This window comes from Halictus rubicundus, chromosome 6 (assembly GCF_050948215.1).
Source record: "Halictus rubicundus isolate RS-2024b chromosome 6, iyHalRubi1_principal, whole genome shotgun sequence".
Taxonomy (NCBI): Eukaryota; Metazoa; Arthropoda; class Insecta; order Hymenoptera; family Halictidae; genus Halictus; species Halictus rubicundus.
In genome coordinates, this window is record NC_135154.1 from 7,896,206 (window position 1) to 7,921,472 (window position 25,267).

At 42.1% G+C, this 25,267-nt stretch overlaps 2 protein-coding genes across 6 annotated transcripts in view; one reads left to right on the top strand and one right to left on the bottom strand.

Moving 5' to 3' along the window:
- Positions 1-1,050: 1,050 nt before the first annotated feature.
- LOC143355163 (uncharacterized) overlaps positions 1,051-25,267 on the top strand; it is a 75,541-nt gene continuing 51,324 nt past the window's right edge. The window contains exons 1-2 of the mRNA XM_076789738.1: positions 1,051-1,368; positions 9,880-9,971. Of these exons, the coding sequence (XP_076645853.1) occupies positions 9,932-9,971 (40 nt within the window). The 5' untranslated portion in view covers positions 1,051-1,368; positions 9,880-9,931. The remainder of the gene's footprint in view (positions 1,369-9,879; positions 9,972-25,267) is intronic.
- Positions 14,008-25,267, bottom strand: part of LOC143355160 (uncharacterized) — a 44,938-nt gene continuing 33,678 nt past the window's right edge. For all 5 annotated transcript variants that reach the window (XM_076789732.1, XM_076789733.1, XM_076789731.1 and 2 more), the window contains 4 exons: positions 21,805-22,562; positions 19,636-21,173; positions 17,295-17,451; positions 14,008-16,633 (listed from right to left, as the gene is read on the bottom strand). In XM_076789732.1, the coding sequence (XP_076645847.1) occupies positions 16,364-16,633; positions 17,295-17,451; positions 19,636-21,173; positions 21,805-22,562 (2,723 nt within the window). In that variant the 3' untranslated portion in view covers positions 14,008-16,363. The remainder of the gene's footprint in view (positions 16,634-17,294; positions 17,452-19,635; positions 21,174-21,804; positions 22,563-25,267) is intronic.

The following is a 25,267-nucleotide window of genomic DNA, read 5'->3' on the forward strand; positions in this document are numbered from 1 at the left end:
GATTCGTTCCCATGTGCGAGGTCGGGGGTTCAGACTCGCATCTTTATCATTGATTACAGGTATATGGTCTAAGGTTCTCATGGATCTAGTTGCAACATTTGTCGTTCGTCAGTGTAGAGGGCGTAAGAAGTCTAGTTGTTCTCAGAGAGGAAATGGGAGTGCTCACGCCCGGGATTTTAGTGTCCCCGGTATAGTGCTGCCCCCTAGTATAATTTTTAGCCTGGACCAGAACCTACATCATCTTTTTAGCCTGGACCAGAACCTGCATCATCTTACCTGCATCATTAGCAGCGGATTCCAAATAATGCCAGAGTGGATGCTACTTCTATGTTAAGAGGCTCTTCTATGTATACAACAACAGAGGCTCTGCTCTGTCGTTGTTAACGATGTCGGTATTTCAGATCGTGAGGCATGAAGTCCCATATGGTGATTGGTCTACTCCTATACCTCGTCCGTGATATTAGTTCCACAATATTAGTTCTGGCCGGTACGGTAAGATGTGACACGGAATGATAAATGCAAGTACTACGAGTTCTGACATCTATGAGTAAACGGCGGAAATTTTTGCCCTACTCCTACCGCTTACATTACCAAATATCTGCATAATCTCGACAGCTCCTGACCAGCGCGGTCTAGATTGAACCTTCCTCTTTCGAATAATCCCTTTACCAGCGACAAAATATTCTTATACAAGGACGAAATGTGTTCGCCCTTATCGCGAATCTACTATTACCGGCAGCGTCGATAACTCCAAGATCTATCTCGGCGAGAAAATTGCGCGGACGGTCCCTGTACAATTTTAAAGCTTTAGGGACGTGGGGGGAGAGAATACAAAATTTCCGCCATTTTCTGCAATACCAGTAGAAGGTAGAAAGTGTACTTCCCCTGTCGGAGCAGCAACGTCGTCGAACTGCCGGGCGCAGGAGCGAATGGTACGATCGTCCTACGGGTTTGCAATTGGCAGGAGTTCAGTCGGTGCCAGTCCCGAAACGCGTTCACGTCTGGACATCTTGCGGGGCTCGATCTGAAGAGAGAGAGAAAAAAATGGCAACGACAATGTGCACCTGATAGGGCAGTCCATTCGTCGGCGAATCGACTCGGTGTGACGAGAAACGGCACAGAAAAGCACAGGGCGTCACGCGGTTAGAACGGGCCAGTTTTGAAACGGCAGTTGTCGTCGCCGATCACTCTCGCTCGGGATCCAACGTGAATCCGTGGCAATCGGGCGGTTGTGATTGTCGGCTCGTCGTTTAAATAATATACATTAACGAGCCCGCTAGCTTTTCGGCCGCGCGGTGTCATAGTGGTGCGTTCGATGTTAGACGATTTCGGTGGCACACCCGTCACCAATGCTATCTCGGGATAAAGGTAAGCGAACACACAACCTGTCAGCTGATTCGAATTTCAAAGGGTTTGCCGAAATCGACGGTGTCCGGCTCGCCACGCACCGCGTATCGCTTTTTGCTCGATGCTTTCCGCCTAGGAGAAAAATTAATTACGTGCCCGACGCCGGGCTCTGGCTTTCGGTGTTCAAAGAAACCGCTTTACGCGATAGCGGCAATAAATCGATAACGGTAGACAGAAGTCGACGGTTAACGTATTTGATTTATTAATACCGGTGGAAGTATGTCTCGTTTAATATGTAACAAGCGAGAAATGAGAGCAAAGAACTGTTTCGTAGCGTTAGACGAAACAGTTGATTCAAGTCGCGTGCGAAAATACGTGATCCCAGGAATTTCGAAAGGAACCGGTAATTAAATGTGAAGGTAGCTCCGATCGTGTGTGTAGATAATTGAGAAAGTTCAGTTAAAAGTTCGTCTCTGAGGAAAGACAGTTTAAAAATTCAACGAGCACACGCGTACTCTCGTTGTAACTAGTCGGCTTGTCTGACTAGTTTCGAGCATTTCTACTTGCACTGTACGCCGATCTGTGTTCCATCGATCTTACAATCTCCTGCCTTAATAAATTACATCGAAACAGTCTAGAACACGGATCATGCAACAATATACTGATAAACGACGACACTAAAAGTTACAGATAAATGTTACGCGAGGATTACATTACCGGCAATAATCGCTGAGTGCACCGGCGCTCGATGAATTAGCGTAATCGGTTTTCTCTTAAAGAAACGAATCATTTTGCAGGTTTTACATAGAGAATCATTTTCCTCGAACGAAAATGCTGAAAAATGTGTTTTGTCCTCGATATTCGTTAATTTGATTTAATTAGAAATTCAGGAGAAATTGGGACACATTAATCAGTTGGTTGTTAAACTAGCAGCCCGTGCAATTGCTGGTATCATTAGTAGAATGTTATTTTTCAAATATCGAAATGACAATTGTCGCCGTATATGAAACGTTTCCAGCATTTGCCCATCAAACCGGCCGAAGTATGACATGCCAGCGGAGCAATTAAATTCCTCACGGACATTGACTCAGCTATTGCACGTTACCTCGCGGCTAGACGAGGCACGGCGATCGAAATTAATTCATCGATCACTGGACAGATCCTAACGAGCAGAAAGTATAACTCTAACGAGCTCCTATCAATTAATCGTCGTAATACGCGCAATGTCTTCAGCGCTGTTTAATAAACTTTTTGTGGTAACGAGGCGGATTCAATCTATTTTTGAATCGAGTATACATTAACCATTTCATTCATTCTCCTACAACTAGTTGAATTTTTGAAATAAAAATAGGGTTGTCTTCATTTTTTCTCAAATTCCCTATATACTATAAAAATTAATTACTAATTTTTAAATAATATTTATTTTAATTAATATTTTCAAATATTTTAAATATCAATAACCGATGAATTAAATTTATTTTTCAATGTAAACGAGACGGACAACAGTCATAATTAGTGAAGGGGGTTACAGTGTTTCGCCTTTTTCGTTTTCTCGAAAAAAGCTTCAGTTTTCGGAATTTATTATAAAAAAATGAGATCACTTGTTCATGAAAATGCTTCGCCGGTGGTACACGTATTGCCCACGTGAAGGATGCACGAACATTTTCTTCGTCAGGAAAAATATTACTGTCGAGAACACGTCGCAATTTATGATAAACCGGTATACCTTGAAAGGAAAATGAAGAATGTAATATTCAGTACATCTAAATTGTCTATGGGGAAAGTAGAGCCGACATGTTTCCCCACGAAGCTTCGGTTTCGGGGAAATCGAATTTGAAAGTTCCTAGAGAAAAGCTAATGCGTCTGTCCATTATTCACTGTTTCCACTTCGAATAAATATGCATGATCCTGAGTATATTATATTCTCTTCGCGACTACGAAACCTTGTGACAGCGTTGTTTCTTATTAAAAAAAAAAAAGAGGTAACACGTAATGCAACGCTGTTGTTCTCTCTTCCCGAACTTTGGTTCGTATAAGAAATCCATAGGAAGATAATATTCTTTGCATTGTGTTTCTACATAGTAGCAACGCTTCTTAAATATTCATGAATGCTTTCTTACGTTTCTCTTGTATATCGTAAAAGATGTAATATACTAACACGCTGACTGCCACATCGATCACATATTGGCAACGCTATTCTTTGACTAGAAATTAATTTTTATGGTGATATATTCCAATAAAATAAATTTTAGGATTTTTAGAATACAGAAAAGTTAAATTAACAATGATGATGAAAAAATGTAATTTTTATGGCGACATATTCGCACAAAATAAATTTTGTTCGAATTTTTCGGAAGCGAAAGGATTAAAACAGAATTTACTAAATAGAGTTAATTAGGTTGTTTTCATTCTGCGAGATTTTTTTGGGCACATCATTAGGCAGTCTACGTGCCAGTGAGAATATCATATTTTCCTGTGACGCGTAAAATTATTCGATGAAAATTTTGGGAAAGTCGTAAAGCAAAAAACAAGTTCTTCTCCATATTAAAGAAGTTTTTGCTTTAACGACACTTTTATTTGCATTTCAGTTTCCAAGATAAGGCGGACGAGCACAATTTGAATTATCCATTTTTAACTAGTTTGGGACGAAAGTATCTAGAAGTTCCACCATGGTGTAACGAACTTGCATGCGAAACTCACAGCAAGCGCATAACGAAAGTGTATTATAATAAATAATTTATCAGACGGAAGAGGAAATTATTTTAATTAATCGAAGAATAAATGAATAATTTACTCAGAGGCGTTGAACACAACAAATTTAATTATCGGGAAGACCGACGAACGAAAATGGAACTTTACAGTGTAATATAAAGTGTGTTGAACGCAGCAGGGGAAAAGAAAACAAGGTGGATCAAATCGATTACGAAATTGCAAGCGAAACGGTTGTATTTTTGTCGAGCGGACGGCTGAAAATAAAAGAGTAGACGTGACTTATGAAACGACGAGTAAATTTATACGTGTGCAAGCTAACGTGAAATTAATAGTAACAACACGCTTTTCAATCTTCTCGAGAGGGAAGTCTTCTGAAGTTGAAAAAATTCCGTATAGATCTCGATCGTCGAAGCAAACATAGGGTTTCGAAAACGAGTTAACTGCCGGGGTACGGTCTGTCGAGCAGCTTCAGTAAAATCGTGACAGATATTTGCTAATCCAACGAACAGCGGAAAAGGGAGATCGGCTTTCCAGTTTTCTGGTCTCGAAACTCATAATTCACCGATGTTTCCTCATGCTTTTCCGCCTTTTTTCCACCGAATAACTTATAATCCTAAGTGTCCTAGCGATCCGAATCGCGAAGTACTGTCTCTCGTTGAATCGGTTCCAGATGATAGGTACAGATCAGAATATCGAATGGACGTGCGCGACCCATTTCACTCGTGTCGTTATTATTTATTCGTTTGCATTCAGTCGTACTCGGAATTGTCTGTGATACGTCTTCCGTATGATAATTGCAGTTCACCATTGGCATTAAATTAATTTTCCTTGGAAACAATATAGTTCGTTTTCAGTACAAGGTTGTAATTAGTGGTTTGGAAACTATTCGCCTGAAATTAACCAGATAAGATGAACAGTTTCGCAGAAAAAGATTGCGGGAAATTCAGAATATATATTTCGTTAAAATATTTAATATCATCCGCATGAATATAACTATTAGGCGAGATTAATTAATGTAGCTGGGGAAACTTACTGACGAGCGTAGTTAATGCGTCTGACTATTAGCGGATATATTCACTTACACTGAACGCTGATGCGTTTCCTATTCATCCCATAATCTCTATCGTAGCTGCCACATTTAAACGTTGATGAGCATGAAAAATGTAATCAGAATATTGGTAACATTCGAATGATCTTTGTGCATTTATTTGCACAAAAATTGCAATTATTTATTTTCCTAATTCCGTATATACAAGAAATCGTTTAAATCAAGAAAAGTTAACGAAATGTATACTCTATTTAAGAAACGTCTCGTTCATTTTAGTTATTTTAAAATAATGTATTAGAATGAAAATTTGCACTGTACTACAAACACATTGGCCAGACAGTAGTCAAACATCAAATGCAACAAATTTTCAAAACCAATGTTCTCTTTGAAAAGGCACGTTAGAAATCACAATTGGTTCTATGCATTTCGTCAGTCTCTCGATAGAGAACTAATTAATTATTCAGCACGAAAAGGATAATAGATCAAAGAGAATAATATGCGGTACAAATTTTGTACCAAATTACTTTCGACGATATCATGTCCGTTCTCTTATTGCATTGTTCTCTTATGTTCTTATTCTCTTGTTGAAATATTGTATGTGGAAGGTATACTCTTTAATTGAATATTTCGAATTTCTACGAATAATAACATCACGTTTTTATAAATTTGCGTGCACATTCGTGCGCATCGAAACTGCAAATTCCTGAGCAACAGAATGAGATTGACGTATCGATGCGTTAGGTTAACCAGGAAACAGGGAAGAATTTGTGGGAAGGCGAGAACGGCGGGTATAGTTGTATCTCTGTTGACCGGTCGAATGGTTAAATACTGTTCCGGTCGTGTGCGCGAAAGGACACTAATTTCCCCGAGAATTCTCGCAGGGGCCGCGAAAACACGCGTAAGCGCGGCGGAGGCACGATCAACTTCGGAATCTCGCTGCCGGCGGGAATTTCACAATTTCCGGGCAAATCCAATAATTTCCTCGTTCGAGACGTGTTCGGTGGCGAGAGCGGGGAACTCGATGAACCTAACGATGATAAAATGGATTTAAATTGCACCGCGCGGCGCACACCTGCACGACAAATCTAGCGTGACATCGTCCGAGGAAAATTGGTGGGCCTGGGTTCCTACTTTCGCCCCCGCAGAAAGAGTTACGCTCCTTGTAATTACTTCTCTCGCACACTATACCCGCGTTCAAAACGCTCCTGGAATCGCGTCAACGAAATTCCTTCAATTTTCTTCCAACCGGCCGGCCGATCCGTCAAACTAGCCGAATATGTGCTCGTATTGGTACACCGACCGACATTTCTAAAGCCCCCCATTGTCTCTCGACAAATTCTTACCATTTTATACCAATGAAGAATTTTAGTTTGCTACCGTATTGCAAATAATTAAAAGAAAAACTTATTTCAAGCGAAACCTGGAAATGTAATTTCACAGGAAAGGAAATGTCTAGACAAGGGAATATATTTGAACATTTTGGGTAACAGAAATAAAGCAAATGAATCTTACACGTTGAATTTTATTTATTCCATTTTTCTGGGTTGAAGGTCATTTGTAGGTCATATTGTGTTACATGGATGAATTCGTTATTTTGTCAGCTACAACATTACGTTAACGAGGATATATCATTCCATTTTAAAAAACATTGATGATCTTGAAATCTCACAAAAAATGACCTTGAAAATTTTTTCCCTCACACCGTTACATGTGGCCCTTCAAACAGTGTAACTTTGTCCTAAGAAGTTTTTTTTGTACAACGAAGACTAACGGAGATATTTAGGTGTTCTGTTTCTTCGGACTCGCCCTGTATAAAGCTACTTGCATTTCTCATAAATATACTGAATCATTTTCCTCCTATTTATCAATTATTAGTGTAACGTTCATTTTGTTGAGCAACGCTTCGAAGCAGAGACGAAGTGACTATATAAAAATTTCGATTGCTGGTGATTAGAACTTTATGCTCATACAGGGTGTCTCAAAAATCGGGAATCGGTATTTTCAAGGAGGTACAATGTTTTTGGGACAGCCTGTATTACTGTACGTTAGCCGGTATGACTTAATCTCATGGAAATGACGGAAATGGACTGCGCAAGACGGTCCGTGCACGGCAAAGAAAATCTGTCGGAATCTTATGAAAAAGATAGGTATAATACGGACGATCTTTCTGCTCGGACCACTTTCGTTAAGGATGCAAAGAACGGATTAGGATTGACGGAGCTTGAAAGATTCTGCATAATATGGCACCGAGTGTTTTAAGCTTATAGACGATCCCATGCGTTGGGATATACTCGTAGCCGACAAGTTCAGACTGTTTTAATTATGCAATTTGTTTTGCGAAATATAGGTCCGCGCGGAATATGCAAAAGATTTCTTGACATAAGCAGCTTAATACTTTTCTGTAGGGAATAGTAAGCTGCGTTCATTAGCATACTACGAATGAGAAATTCCTGTTTATGAAATTACTAATGACCGTGTAATCTCGTAAGAAAACGACCCTTAAAAGAACCCCCATTAACCCAGCCTATGCGTAAGTGCTGAAAAGTATGGAGGAGAAAAACGAGGGAGTTACAGAAAAATAAGTACAGTAAATAAAATTATTAATGTCAGAAGTCTTAATTGTTTTACTTAATTTCGTTGATCTTCCTTTGACCAAAATGACAACGAATAGATTTTAGAAGATACCTTACTCCGTTTTAACCTTGAAGTCCAATATAAAAATTAATATAAAAACCGTAAAGTATTGTGCAACCTCTAACGTATACAATATTCATTAACAACTAATAAGTGAAGTTCGTAGCAAATCAATTGTCAGTGACTTTTCACGCGTAGCCATTTCTAATGTTTTCGCGTCGGTCTGACCATTGCTTGCTGTTTCTACTTGAAACGAGTGAAGACAGTGTTCACTGTTTTATCGTCGTCTAATGCGTCGATTACTGTTTTAGAAGAATCGTTTGCGAAGGCGTCGGGGCCAATGTCAATAAGACTAGGCGCAGACAGAAATGGCCAATAGTTGTTACTGCGATTAAAGCCTTTATTATGCAAACGAATCGTTCGATGGCTCCGATTTGTTCGTTCGATTACTGCGAGTATTTCTCTTTGATAGCACAGCGATAGTTCCGCTGCGAAAGAAGCTCGATAAACGGGGGTGGAGGTACGGGGGGATGGGACAGGACATGTTCACCGAAGTGTGAAATTTAAAAGTTACCATTACAGACAGCGAGCGAACGCGCACGACAGGCGAAACGCGACACTGCAGACTCGAACGTTAGGTTGGAGCCCATTCAAACTCGATACTCCCTTTTAGAAATAAAACCCGTGAAACCGAGCGGCCGGCACCATTTTTAAGTTCGCCGAGAGCTTTAGAAGCTGCACACCGGACGAACGAGCTTTTCGAACAGTTCGAATTAAACGCCGGGGCGTCTCTGCATTGTCTTTGTCATCGGCAGCCGCTCTCGGGCATTATCAATTTTTCCACGATGCATTGACATCGGCACGACGGCCGTTATACAGTTTTATTCTGCCGCTTTAATTGCCGGCATTCCGGTCGTTTTAACCCATTTGTACAATAATTCGACAATCGCCGAAGTGATAAGAAACACTACTCAACCCGTGATAAGAAGATTGCAGCATTGCATTGATACGAATGGCAATCACTTTGAACACCTTCTGTAAATGCAAGTTTATTTCGCATTTTTTGTCATAAATGACCTTCGTTGACCTTGAAGGACCTTAATGTTGTGCACCTCGTCGGATTCGTCTCAATAGCCGCTATCAGAAAACAGGTACCAAAACATAGCATTCTATTTAAAGAAACATAAGTGACCTTCACATCTCTGAAACGACTCCACCTAAGAAAAAAAGATTAACGCAATACTACAGCCCCTGTTGTACCGTGCATCTTTTGTTTCGAAAACTTTTCTGTTACCATCATACTTTCGGAGTTATTGTAGGTGGCAATAGTTAGTGCCTCACCCTGTATAATAAAGAAGAAGTTTGGTATCGAAGGCCTTCTTTTCATATTTCCTTACGATGCAAATGGGTTAATTAGTGGACTGTGCGTGCGTGCGTCGAACGTAGGGTCGTCCATTTTTCAGCTTTAGGGGTCTCTTTAGATCAAGAAACACGTCTTTCTTTCCGTGGGCATGTTCATTTTGAAATATTTACCGTATACCATCGGAAAACAATATCGACCAAAATGGCTGCCACGAGAGAAGCCACTGTTTTTGTGTTTTGTCGTAATTTTCGATGACTTTCGCACACGTTTCGGGCTGTACGTCGGCCATAGCTGGACAAACGTTGGCGTTTAAGTGCTCCGGTGTTTGTGGTTTATCGACATCGACACGTCCCTTTCGCGTGGCCCCACAAAAAGGTCTGGCCGTGTCGAATCGCACGATCTTGGTGGCCAATCGACGTATCGCCGAAATCTTGAAATTACACGGCCTGCAAACTTTTGTCCCGATATTGCTATAGACCTGTCGTTCCTGCAGTACAGTTGAATAATTCGAACGCGTTGAGCGGTGGTAAAACCATTCGTCTCGTGAAATGGTATGACGAATACTATCATATCCCGCTTGGAGCGCGCGAAATATTGACAGCTGTCAGTTCGGAGGCCTGTCAAGTCTTAAATCTCGAAATGGATGGCCCTTTTGCAGGGCCTCGATGCATTTTTCTTGTAATCCGTTCCGTAATCTCTTGCATTTACAGCGGCGCTACTTAATGAAAACTGGTGACTAATGAAATTTAATGAATGAAAAATAATGAAATTTCAGGTGGGAAAGGAAGACAGTGATCTCGTCTCAGAGGGCAAAGGGAAAGAGTAATATGGGGAAGGACGACAAGAAGCGCATCACGCAACGTGACGGTGAGTGTTCGACAAAATTGCGACTCATCCTGGCGATTATGCTCGTCCGATAACGGGCGCTGCGTTTTTGAATATGACGACCAAGATGGCGACAATATATATTTATGAGAAATAATAAATGCCGACGTATACACAAATTATTTGATGCCGCATTATTTTTAACGCTAGGTTTACGGAGCACTGAAAGTGACTATTCTACATTACTTTATAAATATAACAAGAACGTGCTGCCCACATTTTTAGCAGTATTTTTAAAGTAATATATACCCAATGAAATAAATTTGCTAAATAATTTCTCATCTATGCATCCTTACAATCAAAATATTTTTAAACTAAAAACATTAAAACCCGTCATTTTGACGGGTCCCGTAAACCTAGTGTTAAAAAAATAACCGTGCAAGGAATTTTCACAGTATGATCAATCAGTTTGTGAAATTTTATACAGAGTGTGAAAATCTACACAAACTTTCTTTAAATAAGTATTCAAGGGGATGATGATGGAAAATGACGAAGAAGATGATGGTCTAAAGTAAACCACTTACTTAGTAGAATAATCAGGAAATTAAAAAAATCCAGCGATTAATTTAGCAGTGAAATGACAATACAGAAAACACGTTCATGGAAAAAATGAAAGGTTAGACACTGAAAGATGGTCACAAGATAAGAGGTTACAATCGACTTCCAACAATTTAGAAGTAGTCGTTCCCGAGAAGTCTTGAATGCAAATGAAATAACCGGGCGCAGATTTTCCCTGGGAAGTCACGGATATTTTGCAAAAGAGATTTCCGAGATATTTGCAGTCGAAAATTGAGCGGTCAACTTCCGGGGTGCGGCGACGTTTAAATTCCAGTCGGCTGAGCGCTCGGTCACACGTACACGCACACTGGTCAAAGAACAGAGGCTGACACCCCTAACTCGGGTCTCTTCCTGGAGTACCTTGTTACAATTTTTAAAATACCTCCTTTCCTCTCGATATTGTACAATTCTCGAAAAAGGCGGTTCTTCTTCTTACAGTCCGTTGACTGCTATATTCAGCGTAAAAAAGTTAGACATCGCATTACGTTAGGGTGAACATACCACAAATGCATAAGAGTCTACTTACAACAATGTAAAGCAATAATTTGTCTAATGCTTGCTAAAAACGTTGTATTTTAGTATTTCAGTGTTTTATTTTAAAATTTTGGTATTTTATAAATGCACCCACGACAAAATTCCAACCCCGCCTCGCTGAGTGCTGCACGCTATCCGTCGGTCTCGTCAACCGGAAGTAACGCATTGTGACTTCGACCGTCGACCTCGAATGGAGGAGAAGCCTAACACAAATACGTTATTTCTTTTTCTTGCTGGAGGTTTTTCTGGCAATATAGAGACTGACGACCGTGTACTAGGAAGCCGAGCTGCGGATGAACCTTTGGCAGTTCTTGCGCGCAGGGGTCCAATTACGTAGAAAGTTAAAGGAAGAGCAAAAACGGAAATGCTGGCGAACGCTGCGACGCCTTTTTCCCCACCACGAATTTACAGTCCACCATACATTTTCGAAACTTGTGCAGAATAGCTTTTACCTTGGCGATTACTGAACTTTGCAGTTTGCAGTTTGTTTTAAAAACAAAAAACGAGTAGTACAAGGGGCACCTTCTGCTTTCAATTATACGAAACGTTGGGATACATCGAACGTCCAATCATTTTGCACTGTAGAAGCAGCTGGGTATTGCAATGAAAGAAAACAGCGAGAGGAAGCAGCGTGAAATTCGAGTCGAACGAGCATCGCCGGCAGAGATAGAAGGAAAGACAATAGCCTTGGGAATCTTCGGCACAGACGGCACCTAGACGCACCTGACGCGAGACGTCCCTCGTCGTCGATCTGTTATTCGGATTTCTGCGCGTGCAAGACCTGCGGGAGAAACTGCTCCGGTCACGACCTCCGCTGTTGCTGAATTATGCGACATTCTCCGCGGAGCAGATCCAATCACATCCCGTCGGGCGTTTTAATAACAAGAATAACGCGTGACGTTGAGCCGAGCCGGGTAAAACGTACGGTACGACACGTGATTCGTCGAGCAGGCCAACGGGGAGCAATTTCTCAAGGACATCTGAAATTCACCGAGTATACTCCGGATGACAAGAACATTAACGCAATTAATTTCTTTTTACAGTTTAATCTTAGCAAACCTCGGCAAAACACCACTTTCAATAACCATATTTCTTTCAATTCTCGGATGGCAGGGTCTATTTCGACCCAGAGTTAGCATTCGTACGCGTAAGTGAGCGTTAAACGTAGTATTGGCCAAGAGGAGGGCCGATTCTTAAAGGAAACTGACCTTGGATCCTCTTTTACGTGTGTGTCCGTTCGACCTTGAACCAATATATCGTTGAAATTGTCTCGAGAATGGTAATCGTAAAAATGGTTCCGTTTAAAAAAATACTAAGTTGATGGGGTACACCCCGCGGCAGTGGGGACAATTCCGCGACATTTATCGGCCATGTCCCGGCGACATATATGGAGTAGACACTGTACAGATATATTGTTTAACACGTTAACTGCCACGACAGTCACATATGACTGACAGTGATTTTTGACTAGGTTTAGAAATGAATTTTTATTGTAACATATCCAGATAATATTTAGAATTCAGAAGGGTTAAGACAGCATCCCCTATAATACATTTTAAATTTCTAGTTTCAGTTTGAGTAATTAAGTTACACTGATTTAACGTGTTAATGGAAGAAGTTTTGAAATAAGTATTTTATTTGAAGAATGTTGAAAAGACTTGGTAAATATTCTCCTTCGGAACTTGTGCTTTTTTTTTTTAAAGATCTATGCCCTGCGTTTCAAATAGAGCTTGCCGAAAAATCTCAACTCATTCGATCCCCGAATGAAAAGCTTCGGGCGAAAGGATCGTATGTGTAATATTTCTTTGGCAACCATTTTGGCAGCTCGTTATTATTTCGTTGAATGCTCATTGTGCGAAAAGATGGCGGACCGGTGCCACTTTCGGCATCAACAATCCGGTTGATTGGAAAGGAAACGTTTGCTGGGCCCTTAACCGTTGAATGTCCTTGTTATCAGCGGGATCCATAGTGCGGAGAAAGAAAATGGCACACGCGAGGCGACGCGAATACCGGGAGTTACCGCCGCGTCGATTTTCCGAAAATTTCCCTTTCACCGGTAACCGAACGATCTCTTAACTGCGGAAAATGTCCACCGTTCCGCGGAACTGATTAAACCTATTATACCTGCCTCATTCGCACACTCTTCCAAAGCTTGATGAACCCCGATACAGCTGACGCGAATCCAATTTGCCCACTTTGCTCGTCCTGATCAGTTCCTCCTAAATGTCATGGCAATCGACGGTGCGTGAAGGTCGATCATTCCGCGTGAAATAAATAAATAAAAAATGAAGAAATTAACTAAAATTGGCTTTGAGAATTATTCGACAAAGTTTCTTCCGCTAAACGGAAACAGCACAGTGTTTCGATACAATCAAAATGCAAATGCACTGTATTTGAAGCTGTTACACGCGATGTTTATTTATTGCATATTTTCGCGAGAAATCAATATGCTGGACATATTTTAGATTGAATTGTTTTGATCATTCCGGCGAAGAAATGCCGAACGAGGACGCCCTGTGATCAACATTAATCTGTTACATGTAATTGTTATAATTATAATACTTAATTCGCATGTATGTATTATTGAAATTTGTTAAAACCTCTGACAAAGCACGTATTCATAAAGAACGTAAATTGTAATAATCAAGTTTTGAAAATAATTACAATGAATTCATTAAGTGACCATGAATTCGATTCAGATTTAAAAATTCACGATAATTATACTAATTATACTACTAACCTTTGGTTTAACTGCGTTTTGTACTAATTTTGTTTATTATTGACAGAGTTCAGTTCAGATTCTTAAATTTACGTTGTTGTTAATTAGAATTCTTGGATTATTAAAATGTAGAAATGCGTCACACCTCGCTTTGCTTAAGTGTCGCTTCTCGCGTCATTCTTGAGTTCAATAAAAAGTGCCTGAACGTTGTTTCGTTAATCGATTTTATTAAGCATGGTTGCAGAAACAGGTCAATGTACAAACACAACGAAGCCGGTATCATTGAACTTATGTTACACCTTAAATTACTTGTTAGTCCATCAAAATCGAATTAGACACTCGCATTTCTAAACATTTATTACGCACTTTACACGAGAAAGTGTTGGAACACTATACTACAACAAGACTATATTACAACAAGCTCATAGTCGTACTCTAAGCAGACACCCATACATGCTGTTCCAAAATATCAAATAGAAAAATACGAGTTCCATTTCTCACTAGTACAAGAATACTTTTCGTGATTGCTAAGCATAATTAACTATACATGAGGCACCTACCACTTAATACACAAAATACGTAAAACAGATACTGCACTTGGTTCCGCCACCTCCCGTTAGAAAATTCTTTTCCGAAATTTCAATAAGTTTACAGAGTTTTGTCACTAAAGAAATTGAAATAGAAATTCAATTTTTTCGCTAAAAAGCTAAGAAATTAAAATTAAATCGAAATTAAAATCGTCCCGATTTTTTTTCTGGGTTAAAATGACCTCTCGGATATTTTGAAGCGACGACGACGCGGCATTGTTACAAGTTCAAAAGATTATCCTCTGCGTTAAACGTTCGTTTTCTCGAAAAAGCTTGCCAACTCGATCTAACAGCAAGAGAGCTTTCCACTCGACGCGTTACGAGGATAAAATATTTTCTTTTAAATAACATCGCTACAGCGAACAACAACGCCTACCTACATACATAATTATATCACATGTGAAAAAGCTGCAAACGTACAACTCGAACGGCTACGTACAAAACGAAAAACAGAAGAATTATCGTTAACGACTCCGTGATCGTTAAACGCGGAGCGAGCACGCTTAATTGCACGTGCGTCCACGACGCGAACAGGTGTCGCGCTATTGTTCATTTTCTCTCTCTCTCTCTCTCTCTATCTCTCTCTCTCTCTCTGCTTTTTTTCTTTGTCTCGCGCACACTCACACCCTCTCTCTCTACCTCTCCCTCTCCCTCACTCCTGCCTTTTACGTTTTCCTTTTACGGCCATATTTTTGCATGCCAACTGACTTGACAACGAAGCTGGCGATCGGCGAATAACGATCGGTTATTCAACTCCGATATTGGCTCCCATCGGAACACAATGTTACTCCGAAAATCTCAATAAACGGGGTGTGCAGCCCAATAAATATGCGAAAACACCGATAAATCGAATCGCATTCGTCTTGGAAAGTTTCGACGCTCTGCCGTCAAAATGGCGGCGTAATTCTCGGCAAGTTGCGAACGGAAAACTATGAAAAAAACAGTGTAATCGTCGAGACCTCTTGAACTGAAACTTTTGTTAAATCCAACACAGTTTCCGGAACGGTCTCGTTAAGTTTTTATAGTTTAATACCCTCGGACGCTATTGACGACTTCATGAACTAGATCGATTTAAATGTTTGTGCAACGATCTTTATCGCATGCTTTCGAACCTATTCCTTCGAGATCAACGTTGATATTGCGTAGATTTTTACACAAATCAAGGTTTTTTTAAAAACCTTGCGCTGTGCACAGTTCCAGCAATTATAACTTTTTCACCGAAGAAAAAGGAAATTGATATCTATTGTGTGTCTACATTTTCTCGAATGATTAAATATCGATGACAGAGAAATAGAATTTCATTCCGATTCGAAGGAAATCGATAGCACACTCGTTCAATTGATAAAGCAAGGAGTTAAAGATCTTAAAATTCTGTAATAAATTGCAACGACTCGTTTTTGTCACAAATGTGTAAAATCCGCAGTTCTGTGTCAAAATGGACCCGAGTCAATCCGAGGGTTTATTAGTATTTTAACGGTGCAGCATTGCAAAAAAAAGTTGAAAAGAGCGAAATTAAAGAACAATATCGTTCGAACGAAACTGCGAATGGCAAAAATGAAAATCGATTTGACAAATTTTAGGGGAGCTTACAAACTAGTCCGTTGCAAATCCGCTCCGGTTGAAAGGATTTTCGCGCACGTCGAAACGTTTCCATCCGCGATTCTATTATCCGGTATAAATTATGGTTGGTATTACGTCAACATAAAGTTCGCCGATTACTCGAATAGCTCGATTCAGCTTGAACGTGTGTCGAGCGACGATCCTCGCGAAATACTATTCTGATGGGCATAGATTTTTTCCAGTAATTTGCATAGTCCTCGCATCTCTAACTGGCTTATTCCTCCCGAACTCTCCCACTAATTTTTCTCAGTCAATCCCGTCGATACCTATTGGCTCGTCCCATCAATTTCCCTTAATAGCTCCCGCAGCTTTCGACTTCGTCTCGATCCTGCAGGAAGTCACGAGTCATGGAACGTTTAGAAATCGTCGTCCTTTTCGGCCTCCTCGTAGTATTGCATCACCTGCTGCCTAGCAGCTTTGGTGATGGAGACCCTGCAAGGATTCGGGTCCCAGTTGGCCCCAGGACAGCCCATCGACTCGAAACACATGACCAAACGGTTGGTGTTCGACGGACAACATTTCACCACAGCCCAGACGCAAGGCGAAAGACTCTTCACCGGCGGACGCTGAGTGGGCGCTGCTGGGAAATTTGTCACGGGCTTCCCCTTGCCATTCGGAATCCAACCCTGCGAACATTTTTCTTCGTTATAAATGATATATCCCGAAAAAATGTCACCTGAAACATCAAATAATCGTAACTTCCGCGCGATTCGTTCTTGGAAATTCTGAAAGCTGATATTTAAACTTAAATTGCGGCGAAAGGGTCAGGAAGGGTCCCAAGATTTTTTACACAAAGATAGTTCAACCTTGCCAAAGCTATCAGTGCTAGACCAAAATCTATTAAAGGATTTGTTGTATGCTTCCATGAACAAAAGATGAGCAGAAAATATCCGATTAGCCCATATTACTTAACGTTAACAACTTTTTTGAAAATTGTTGAGCGTCGTACTTGTGGGCAATCTCTCTACAAATTTTCAAACAAATTCCGTTTTTTGGCCATTTGGCACCACTGCGCTCCACCCGGAGAGATGGGCGGCAAATTTTGGAGAAAAATTCAAATCAAATATTATCTTAAGTAGTATGGATGAGGGTTGGAACTCGGTGTAACAAGAGGCCCGCATGTTCTGCATTTGCCAAGCGGCATAGAACTATGCTATTACGGAGAAGCGCGTGACATTGTGCAGGTTGACGCAGCGTTGCATTGTCGCAGCGTTCGGTTTAATCTTTATTGCGCCGCATCGGGGGCTAGGAAGCAGACGGAATTGGTCTCACTCTGTGCTCGATTACCTCGCCGCCTAGCTTCGTGGTGATCGTCGGCGGAGACGAGGGCCGGATTAGTATACTCGCAAGTACCGGCAGCGCGTTCAGCCTAGCCACTTCCTGCCGCCTCCGTTGCTCTCTCTCGTCTCTAGCACGCTCCTGGTTTTCTCTGGCCTCCATCGTTCTGTGAAGTATAACCGGGGAAGGGGGGGGGGAGAGAGGGTAGGGGGTGAGGAGGAGCACTATCAGTCTCGGCCCGAAAGAGCAAGCTTATTGTGCGCGATGCGATCAACGTGTTTGCGTCATTAACACTAGAACTACCGAGTAATAAAAGCAACTGATGAATATTGCTTTGCAATAATGACAAGACTACATCTATTCAAACCTAATACCATTTTTATTTTAACATGTGCTTCAATGAAAAAGTTCATTCAAAACATTCTGATGAAAACATTTTTATAATTTCAGTAATTGCGAAAGAAAAAATTAGGAACCAGTCATTTCGACACATTTGCATAGTTAGCGTATACATACGCTCAATTTTCCTGGTCACTATCTCACCAGAACCGTATGCATAAGCTCAACTTTGTTGGTCACTATCATTACTCGTTAGCTAAAAAATAGAAATGGAGGGTGTTGTTGGAGATAAAAGTAGTAATTCTGATTTTTTCTTAGAATGCTGAAATATGAAGTTCTCAGGTTCTGTGGGGTGCTGAAAAAAGTTTGGTGATAAAGGCATTCTTTTCATATTTCCTTGTGATGCAAATGGGTTAAATCATCATCATTAGACTGTGGATTTTATGCATTTATAGCAAAAGTGGGTGGGTGTCATTTCGAACAATAAAAAGATTACAAGAATTTAAGACTGCCAATACATTTCTTACCACTTCATAAAACTATATAATATAAAGTAAGTTATATATAATATAAAATATAATTTAATATAAAGGAATGAATTCCTACGTGGCGTCCTATGTCTTGCAATTAATGCAAACGATTCTCATTTTGCATAAAGATCCGCAATCTAGTCATCATAGACGATCTAAGCCCGCATGAAGACTTTCTGAATGTTTGCCAATGGTCGCTACGACGTAATCAACGAAGAAGTAATTAGCGAATTAGCGAAGTAATTAACTAATTGCCTTGAAATTTTAAGCACGCGTCCCAAGCATACATGGTTTATAGCTCGAATGAAAATTACAGAAGCATCTGTACTACTTTCTTGCAAATTGAATTATATAACCGTGTCTGTTGTTCTGTTCTTTTGTTCAATGTCTGCACTTCTATTACAGTATGGGAAAGATACTATTATATTATTTTCAATATGCTAAACATAACAAGAAAGAACATTCTATTTCGCTTTAGTGCGTTGTAATTCAGTTATCAAAATTTTTATTTTGCACAAAGATCCCCAGTCTAGTAATAACGCATACTTGCAATGTGTTTTATTATCGAGTATGAGCAATGAACTTTTTGTGTACAATAGTTACCAAAATAGAGGGAAGGAAGATGCTCGCGTTTAACACTAAACCTACCAAGCATTAACCAGTATCAAGTAAATATTGCCATAAGGCAAAATGACAACCCCAAATTTAACAAGATCGTCCCTAATTTTCGATATAATAAATGCTTGGCCAAGGAAATTCACTACTCTCAAATTCACTATTTCCCACAAATGAATTTGTATAATTCCAATAATTGTAAAATATAAAGCCGGTCATTTTGACCGTGGTAGGTTTAATGTTAATTTCAATGGGTCAGTGATTTTGTTCTCTGCTTGTTCGTAATTGAATTTCCTAAAAGAAAAAACACGTCCTAGTCGACCAACTGATTCGAAATCTTGAGAGAATGTGTTATCGCGCTAATAGAAATTTTAAAGTCCGTCATTTAACAGTTTGTTTCACGTTCTAAAAGGCAGACAAAAATACAAAGAAAAGTTAGTCAGATTTCTCGTTAACCCATTTGCATCATATGGAAATATGAAAAGAAGGCCTTTATCACCAAACTTTTCTTTTTCATTATATTTAAGTACAAAAACGACTGCAAGTAAAAGAACTTCATATTTCAGCATTATAAGAAAAAATAAATTGAGCGTATATATACGCTCCGGTGATAGTGACCAGGAAAATTGTTATAATACGCTAATGATGCAAATGAGTTAATTTTGGTTCAGACCACGTCATTGACGTCAGACGGCTACATGAAACTTCGGTACAAAAATGTTTCCAGTAAATACAAAACAACGGTCTTTCCACAATCACAATCAAAGTCGAATATTTACTTCCGACCCCGATCTGCCCCACCTCAATTTTGGACATCTTGTACACAATCCGATCATCCCTGACGGTCGACCGTGTCGACCATTTACCTGTACCCGTCGGGCCTTCGCCTGGCGTTCTCGATCCTTCTCCTGGTGTCCTCCATCCTCCTTCTCTGCTCCTCCACTTGTCTCTCGTGCTCAGCAGCTCTCCTAGTCTCGTTCGCGACTAAATTGATCGGAACAGGGCTCGTTTCCTGCCTCCTGCTATGGTCCTCGAGCCGTCTACGATCCCAGTACGGCGAGCCCGTATTTTCCAGCGGACTCGTTCTTCCAGCGTGCTCCTGGGCGGCCCTCCTCTCGGCCTCTATCCGTAGCCGTTCCTCTTCGTACCTTCTCGACTGTAACTTCTGGACCTCCAGCTCCCGCATCCTCGCCTCCTCCCTCAGCCGTTGCTCCTCCAGCCTTTCCCGGGTTCTCTCCCTCTCGGTTCTCCAGGCCTCGTTCCTCCTCCTGGCCTCGTCCTCGTAGCTTCTGGGTAGGTAGTTCATCGTGGCTGACGGACCGTGGTCTCTTCTGCCGCCTCCGAAGCTCGGGTACCTCGATCGGTCGTCTCGCCCGGCTTCTTGAATCCTCCTCCAGTACATCGTCGAGTCGTTGGTAACGTTCCTCGGGATCACAACCGGTTGATTTCTCCTGACGTAGTCCTGCAGTTTACCCTCCTCTTCCAGCCGCTTCCGGTTCCACGTCTGCTCCCGCAGCTTCTTCTCTCGTTCCCATTGTTCTCGAGGTCCGTTCTCGTTAGCGGCGAGCGACGTGTTCGACGACTGGCTCCTGACCCGCGCCTGCTTCCTCCTCTCCTCCTCCTCTTTCTGACGCGTCCTCAGCATCCACTCCTGCCTCCTTCTCACTTCCTCCTCGTGTTGTCTTCTTCTGGCTTCCTCCTCGTGTTGCCTCCTCCTGGCTTCCTCCTCGTTCTGCCTCCTCCTAGCTTCCTCCTCGTGCTGCCTCCTCCTGGCTTCCTCCTCCTGCTGTTCCCATCTCGGTCTCGGCGACGAGGTCTGCTGCGCCCACCCCTGTGACCTGGCGAAAGCCTCCTCCCTCCTTCGCTCGATCCTTCGATTTCTTTCTTCCTCTAATCGGCGGCGTTCGTCCTCCCGCTGCCACGCGAACGACGGCCAGTCCTGCGGCACGCTGCGCTTTTCTTCCATTTGTCCTTGTTCCGGAAGCTCCTCGCGATCGCTCCTGCTCCTGTCCTGCTCCCCTCGCGATTGACCCTCTTGTCGTCTTCTTAATTCCCCCTGCGCCATGGTCTGTTCGTAGAAGTGCCGGCGACGTTGGTTCTCCGTCTGCAACTCGTCGCTGGACACCACGCCTTCGTTCTCCCCGAAACCCCACGATCCTGGGCTCAAGGGGTCAACCTTCGGCTCCTTGATCCACAGGATCTTGCGCATCTGATTACCTGGCCTCTCACCGGTCGGCGTGTCCTCCGATTGGACGCTTCGCTTTACCTTCGGGTAGCCGCGTGGCTCCTCGGACTTGCGCTCGTTACGTACGGTCATGGGGGTCAAGGTGGCAGAGTCCGCGGTTGCGCTAGACTTGCCTAGATCCCCGCGGACTGGTAATTTGTCTGGGAATTTCTTGCCGTCCTGGAATAGGAAACAGTGTTGTTTAAGAAAAAAACCGTTTTTCCTGCTGTATATACATTTTTCATATTTTTCGAGAAACGAAGGTGACCTTCAGTTCTGTAATTGGATTGACCGTGTTCTTTTATGAAACTTTCGCCCACGCATTTGTGACATTTTTCTGATTAACGTGACGTACAGTCTTGTCTCGATATGCGTCGCAGATACCTGGGTGATAAAAGTCGTAGAACTATCCCCACTACCGCGGAGTATACCGAGGAGTTTAAACATACTACAGATCGGGTAGAACGTTCGGCGTGAATCAAAGCACAGTATCTCCTGGACGATATATGTCGCCGGCAATACCCGTGTCGTGGACATATATCGAGAAAACACTGTACTTCGAAACATATTTGCGTAGAGTCTCGATTATCCGAACCAATGGCATTTAAATTCTCCGTTATACGAACGAAACGACAATTCAATCTAAAGCCAGCCATATTGTAATACGACGCGTGTCAGATCCACGAGTAGCAATTGTCGCGTAACAATGTGAAATGTTTAATTTAAAATGAAATGTTCAATTCTGAAATGTGAAATGTTCTGAAGTGCGTAAATTTGAAATGATTAATTCCGGAAGGGGATCGATTCGTACCACAAACTCGGCGTACAAAGTCGCCTCGATGTCTCCCCTATTCTGCTTCGGCCCCTTGGTGGTGGTCTCTAATTTCTTCAGCTTGAAGAGCTCATCTATCTCTTCGTCCTTCTCCTCGGACACATCATAATCTATGTCCAGAGATATCGGGGTCACCTCGGACCACAAATCACCTTCTTGATCCTTGCTCGCGGAGTCTATAGATCTCTTCTGTCTTGAGGCGGCTAATCCCTCGCAGCCGACTTGCAGTTCCGGCACACCGCCGACGCTGAAGGGGTCAGCGATAGGGGGTGTGTCCGAGCTGTGATCGTCGAACGAGTTCGACTGCTTGTGGAACATCTTCGGACTGGCTGCCTTGTATTCCGTGGCCTTGGTTTTCTCGTTGTTCTGGACGGTCTTCTTGGGCACCTTGCTTTTGCCATTCATCGACGGCTTTGACGCGGGCATCGGGTTGGGTAGCAGACGTTCCCGAAGCAGATCCAACTTGTATATCTCCACCGAGCCGGGTCCTTGGTCCTGAAAGGTGTCATCCGCCACAAAGGGGTCCTCCGGCTGAGGCGGTGACTCGCGGGGAGGTGATCTTGCCGGCTCCGAGGTTTCTTGAACATTGTTATTCTGATCGAGCAACTGTTGGCCGGCGTACTCGAAGAGCTGTTTGTCTTGCAACAACGGCGAAAAGTCCTCCGCGGCGCTATTCTCCATCCGAAGGTGTAGCAAATTCTTCTCCAGGTGCTTGAGAAGCTCGAGATCCTGGGGGGCTGAAAAACGAACAAGTGTCCCGGTTTAGTTAAAAACTTTGGCCACCCTCTCGCTGAAAACACTTAACAGCTCGATCGAAATCTCTTTCAGTCAACTCTCTCCTTCGCCACGGAGTTGAACGGCTTATTAGCGGGTCATTTTATGCCTCCACAATGGAAACAATTAAAACCACGAAACAGTAATAATTACTAAAAGAATGTTAACCCTTAACGGCCCGGAAGTATTTCAAGTTTACTTCCCACCAGATTCAAGCTATTTTAAATACGAAGAGAAACTATGAATTTTATTTTATATATAATTTATATTTGTTTTTTTTTATTTTTGCCACCATATACGCAGCATTGGACCCAGTAAGTAAAAGTGCCATGCCGCTTATATTGCGGCGTTGGTCCGTTAAGGGTTAAATTAGCGTCTTATTATTTTCAACAGTTCCTCCAAACGTAAACGCGATAAATAACATTCCATTTAATTCGAGTCGCCCGACATTTGCCGTAGAGAGGTAGGTAGGAATGTGCGCGAACATCGGGTCGGTTCGGTAATTACAACCGAAATTAATGCTGTAAATTGCATCTTGCGTGACGACCGACCCAGTTCGCCGGAGAAAGACTCATTGGCGGTCCTAAGTTACCGGCGTTACGGACTCTGATCAACTTACCACGCTTATCCGTATCATTCCGTTGGAGAACCTCATTACCCGTCCCTACGGCCTCGGAATAATCGACCTCCGCTATCCTTGATTCACAGGCTAGCCGCCTGTGAGGGAGTAGTCGCGTTATACGTAGCACAAATGGGAAAGTAACGACCGTACATGCAAAAATAGCGTTTTCCGTGTCGTCGCGCCACTGAATTCGCAAAGTACCGTTCGACATTGTACCCGGGAAAAAGCAAATTGCTAATACGACCAGTGCAAGAGATCAACTTTCTCTTCGTGGTCTCTTTTTTGGAAAATCCACTTTTGGCCATAATCCGCTCCTTTTCCTTGGAAGTCTGTATTGTACAAGACTGAATTTGTTCTAATTATTAGGGGGGCCCATAAGTAATCAATTATTTTGAAATCTAAAATAAACTTTGTTGTACATTCAAGTTTTTATTTCTCAATTTATTATATTATCTACATCATTATCAAGGACAGTTTGCCATCTTTCCTGCAAATTTTCAATCCCCCGCTTATAGAAATCCAGGGTTCGTGAAGCAAAATATGAGTCAAGGTGCCTCCTTGCATCTTCTACAAAATGTTTTATTTCTTAAATAATGCACCACAGTTCTGAAAAGATCAGAGGGAGCAACATCCGGTGAATACGGAGGGTGCGGTAAAACTTCCCATTGTAATTCTTTGATTTTTTCCAGAGTGAGTGTCGTTATCAAATTCAACTGGTCGTCTACTTCGAGTCCTGTCAGAGAGATCATAATCACCAGCAGCAAACAATCTCCATAAACATCACAAATTTTCTTTGTTGTCACCGTTGCGTTAAAAAGTATGCAACGACGAATGAGATCCTCGGAAGGTACGGACGCCGCCATTTTATTACAGGGTTGTGAAAAAAATTATACTTTTTAGAATATTTTGAGCACAGGCTGCTTTACCGAAAACTGTAAAAGAATACGTGTTTCCTCTTCAACGATCGGTACAGAACTAAAGGCAAAACAAATTCTTTGCAAATAATTGATTACTAAGTTCCTTTTCTCGACAGTGTAAGATTCAATTTTCGAAAGGACACGATTCGAAGCGTGTTTTAATTGCGTCCGTTCTACTAGTAATAAGCTCCGGCCGTGGTTCGCTACGGGTTTATGTGTCCTCCATCGATCATGCTTTATTTCCAGCGACAGCAATTTCTCTCGGACCACGGTGGAAAATAGTGAAGCGACAATGCGTGCAAGTAGACACAGTCCGCTATGGTCAGACGTGAAGGGAGCGTCGCGTCGGTATCGCGCACTACGGCCGAGGAATCGTTTAAAAATCGATTTCCACGAGGATCGCGCGTTCCGCGTCCGTTTCGTTTAGCCCCGTGTCATCTTTTCGTTCGCGCGCGTGTCGCTCCGTCTACCGAGGACGAGCATGCGATACCTTCGACGAGCAAGCTTGCCGTGGCCTCCTGCCGATTTTCCCTTAGCGTCTGTCGTCAATTTTCCTCGGCTCCTTCGATCGATTTCCCTCGGTCTCTCCCACCAATTCTCCGCCAACTCGTTCCGCGGGAGGGTTAGAGTTCGCACGGTAAATCCGAACGCCTCTCTTTCAGCCGCTTGACGAATCTGCGGCCGCAAGGCGAGACGACGCTGTTCTCTGAACCTGAGGAACATCGGCCGGAACCGAGCGACGAACAAACTCCGACTCCCGGCGTCTCCAAAGCGGGAGCGTATGACTTTTGTTGTTTCGCGATACAGGGATTCCAGAGGGACCAAACTCCCACAGAATCTAACACCTAAGCCCTCTCGAGCACCTTTCGTCTGCATTAGGATGAAGGATCAGAACGCGTTTGTGCTACGTCTAAGCAAAATCTGATGGACACACTTTTTGAAAAGTGGCACGAAATAGGTCCATTTTCTTTCTTATCGTGTTCAGCAGATTCAAAATAATATGAAAAATAAATAAGAAAATGGTATAAATAAATGCTACATATAATGAAAATAATACAGTGGTATGTTGAGAATTTTCTAATATTTTTGCCATTCAAAATTACACCCACTAATTTTTGTCTACTTATTA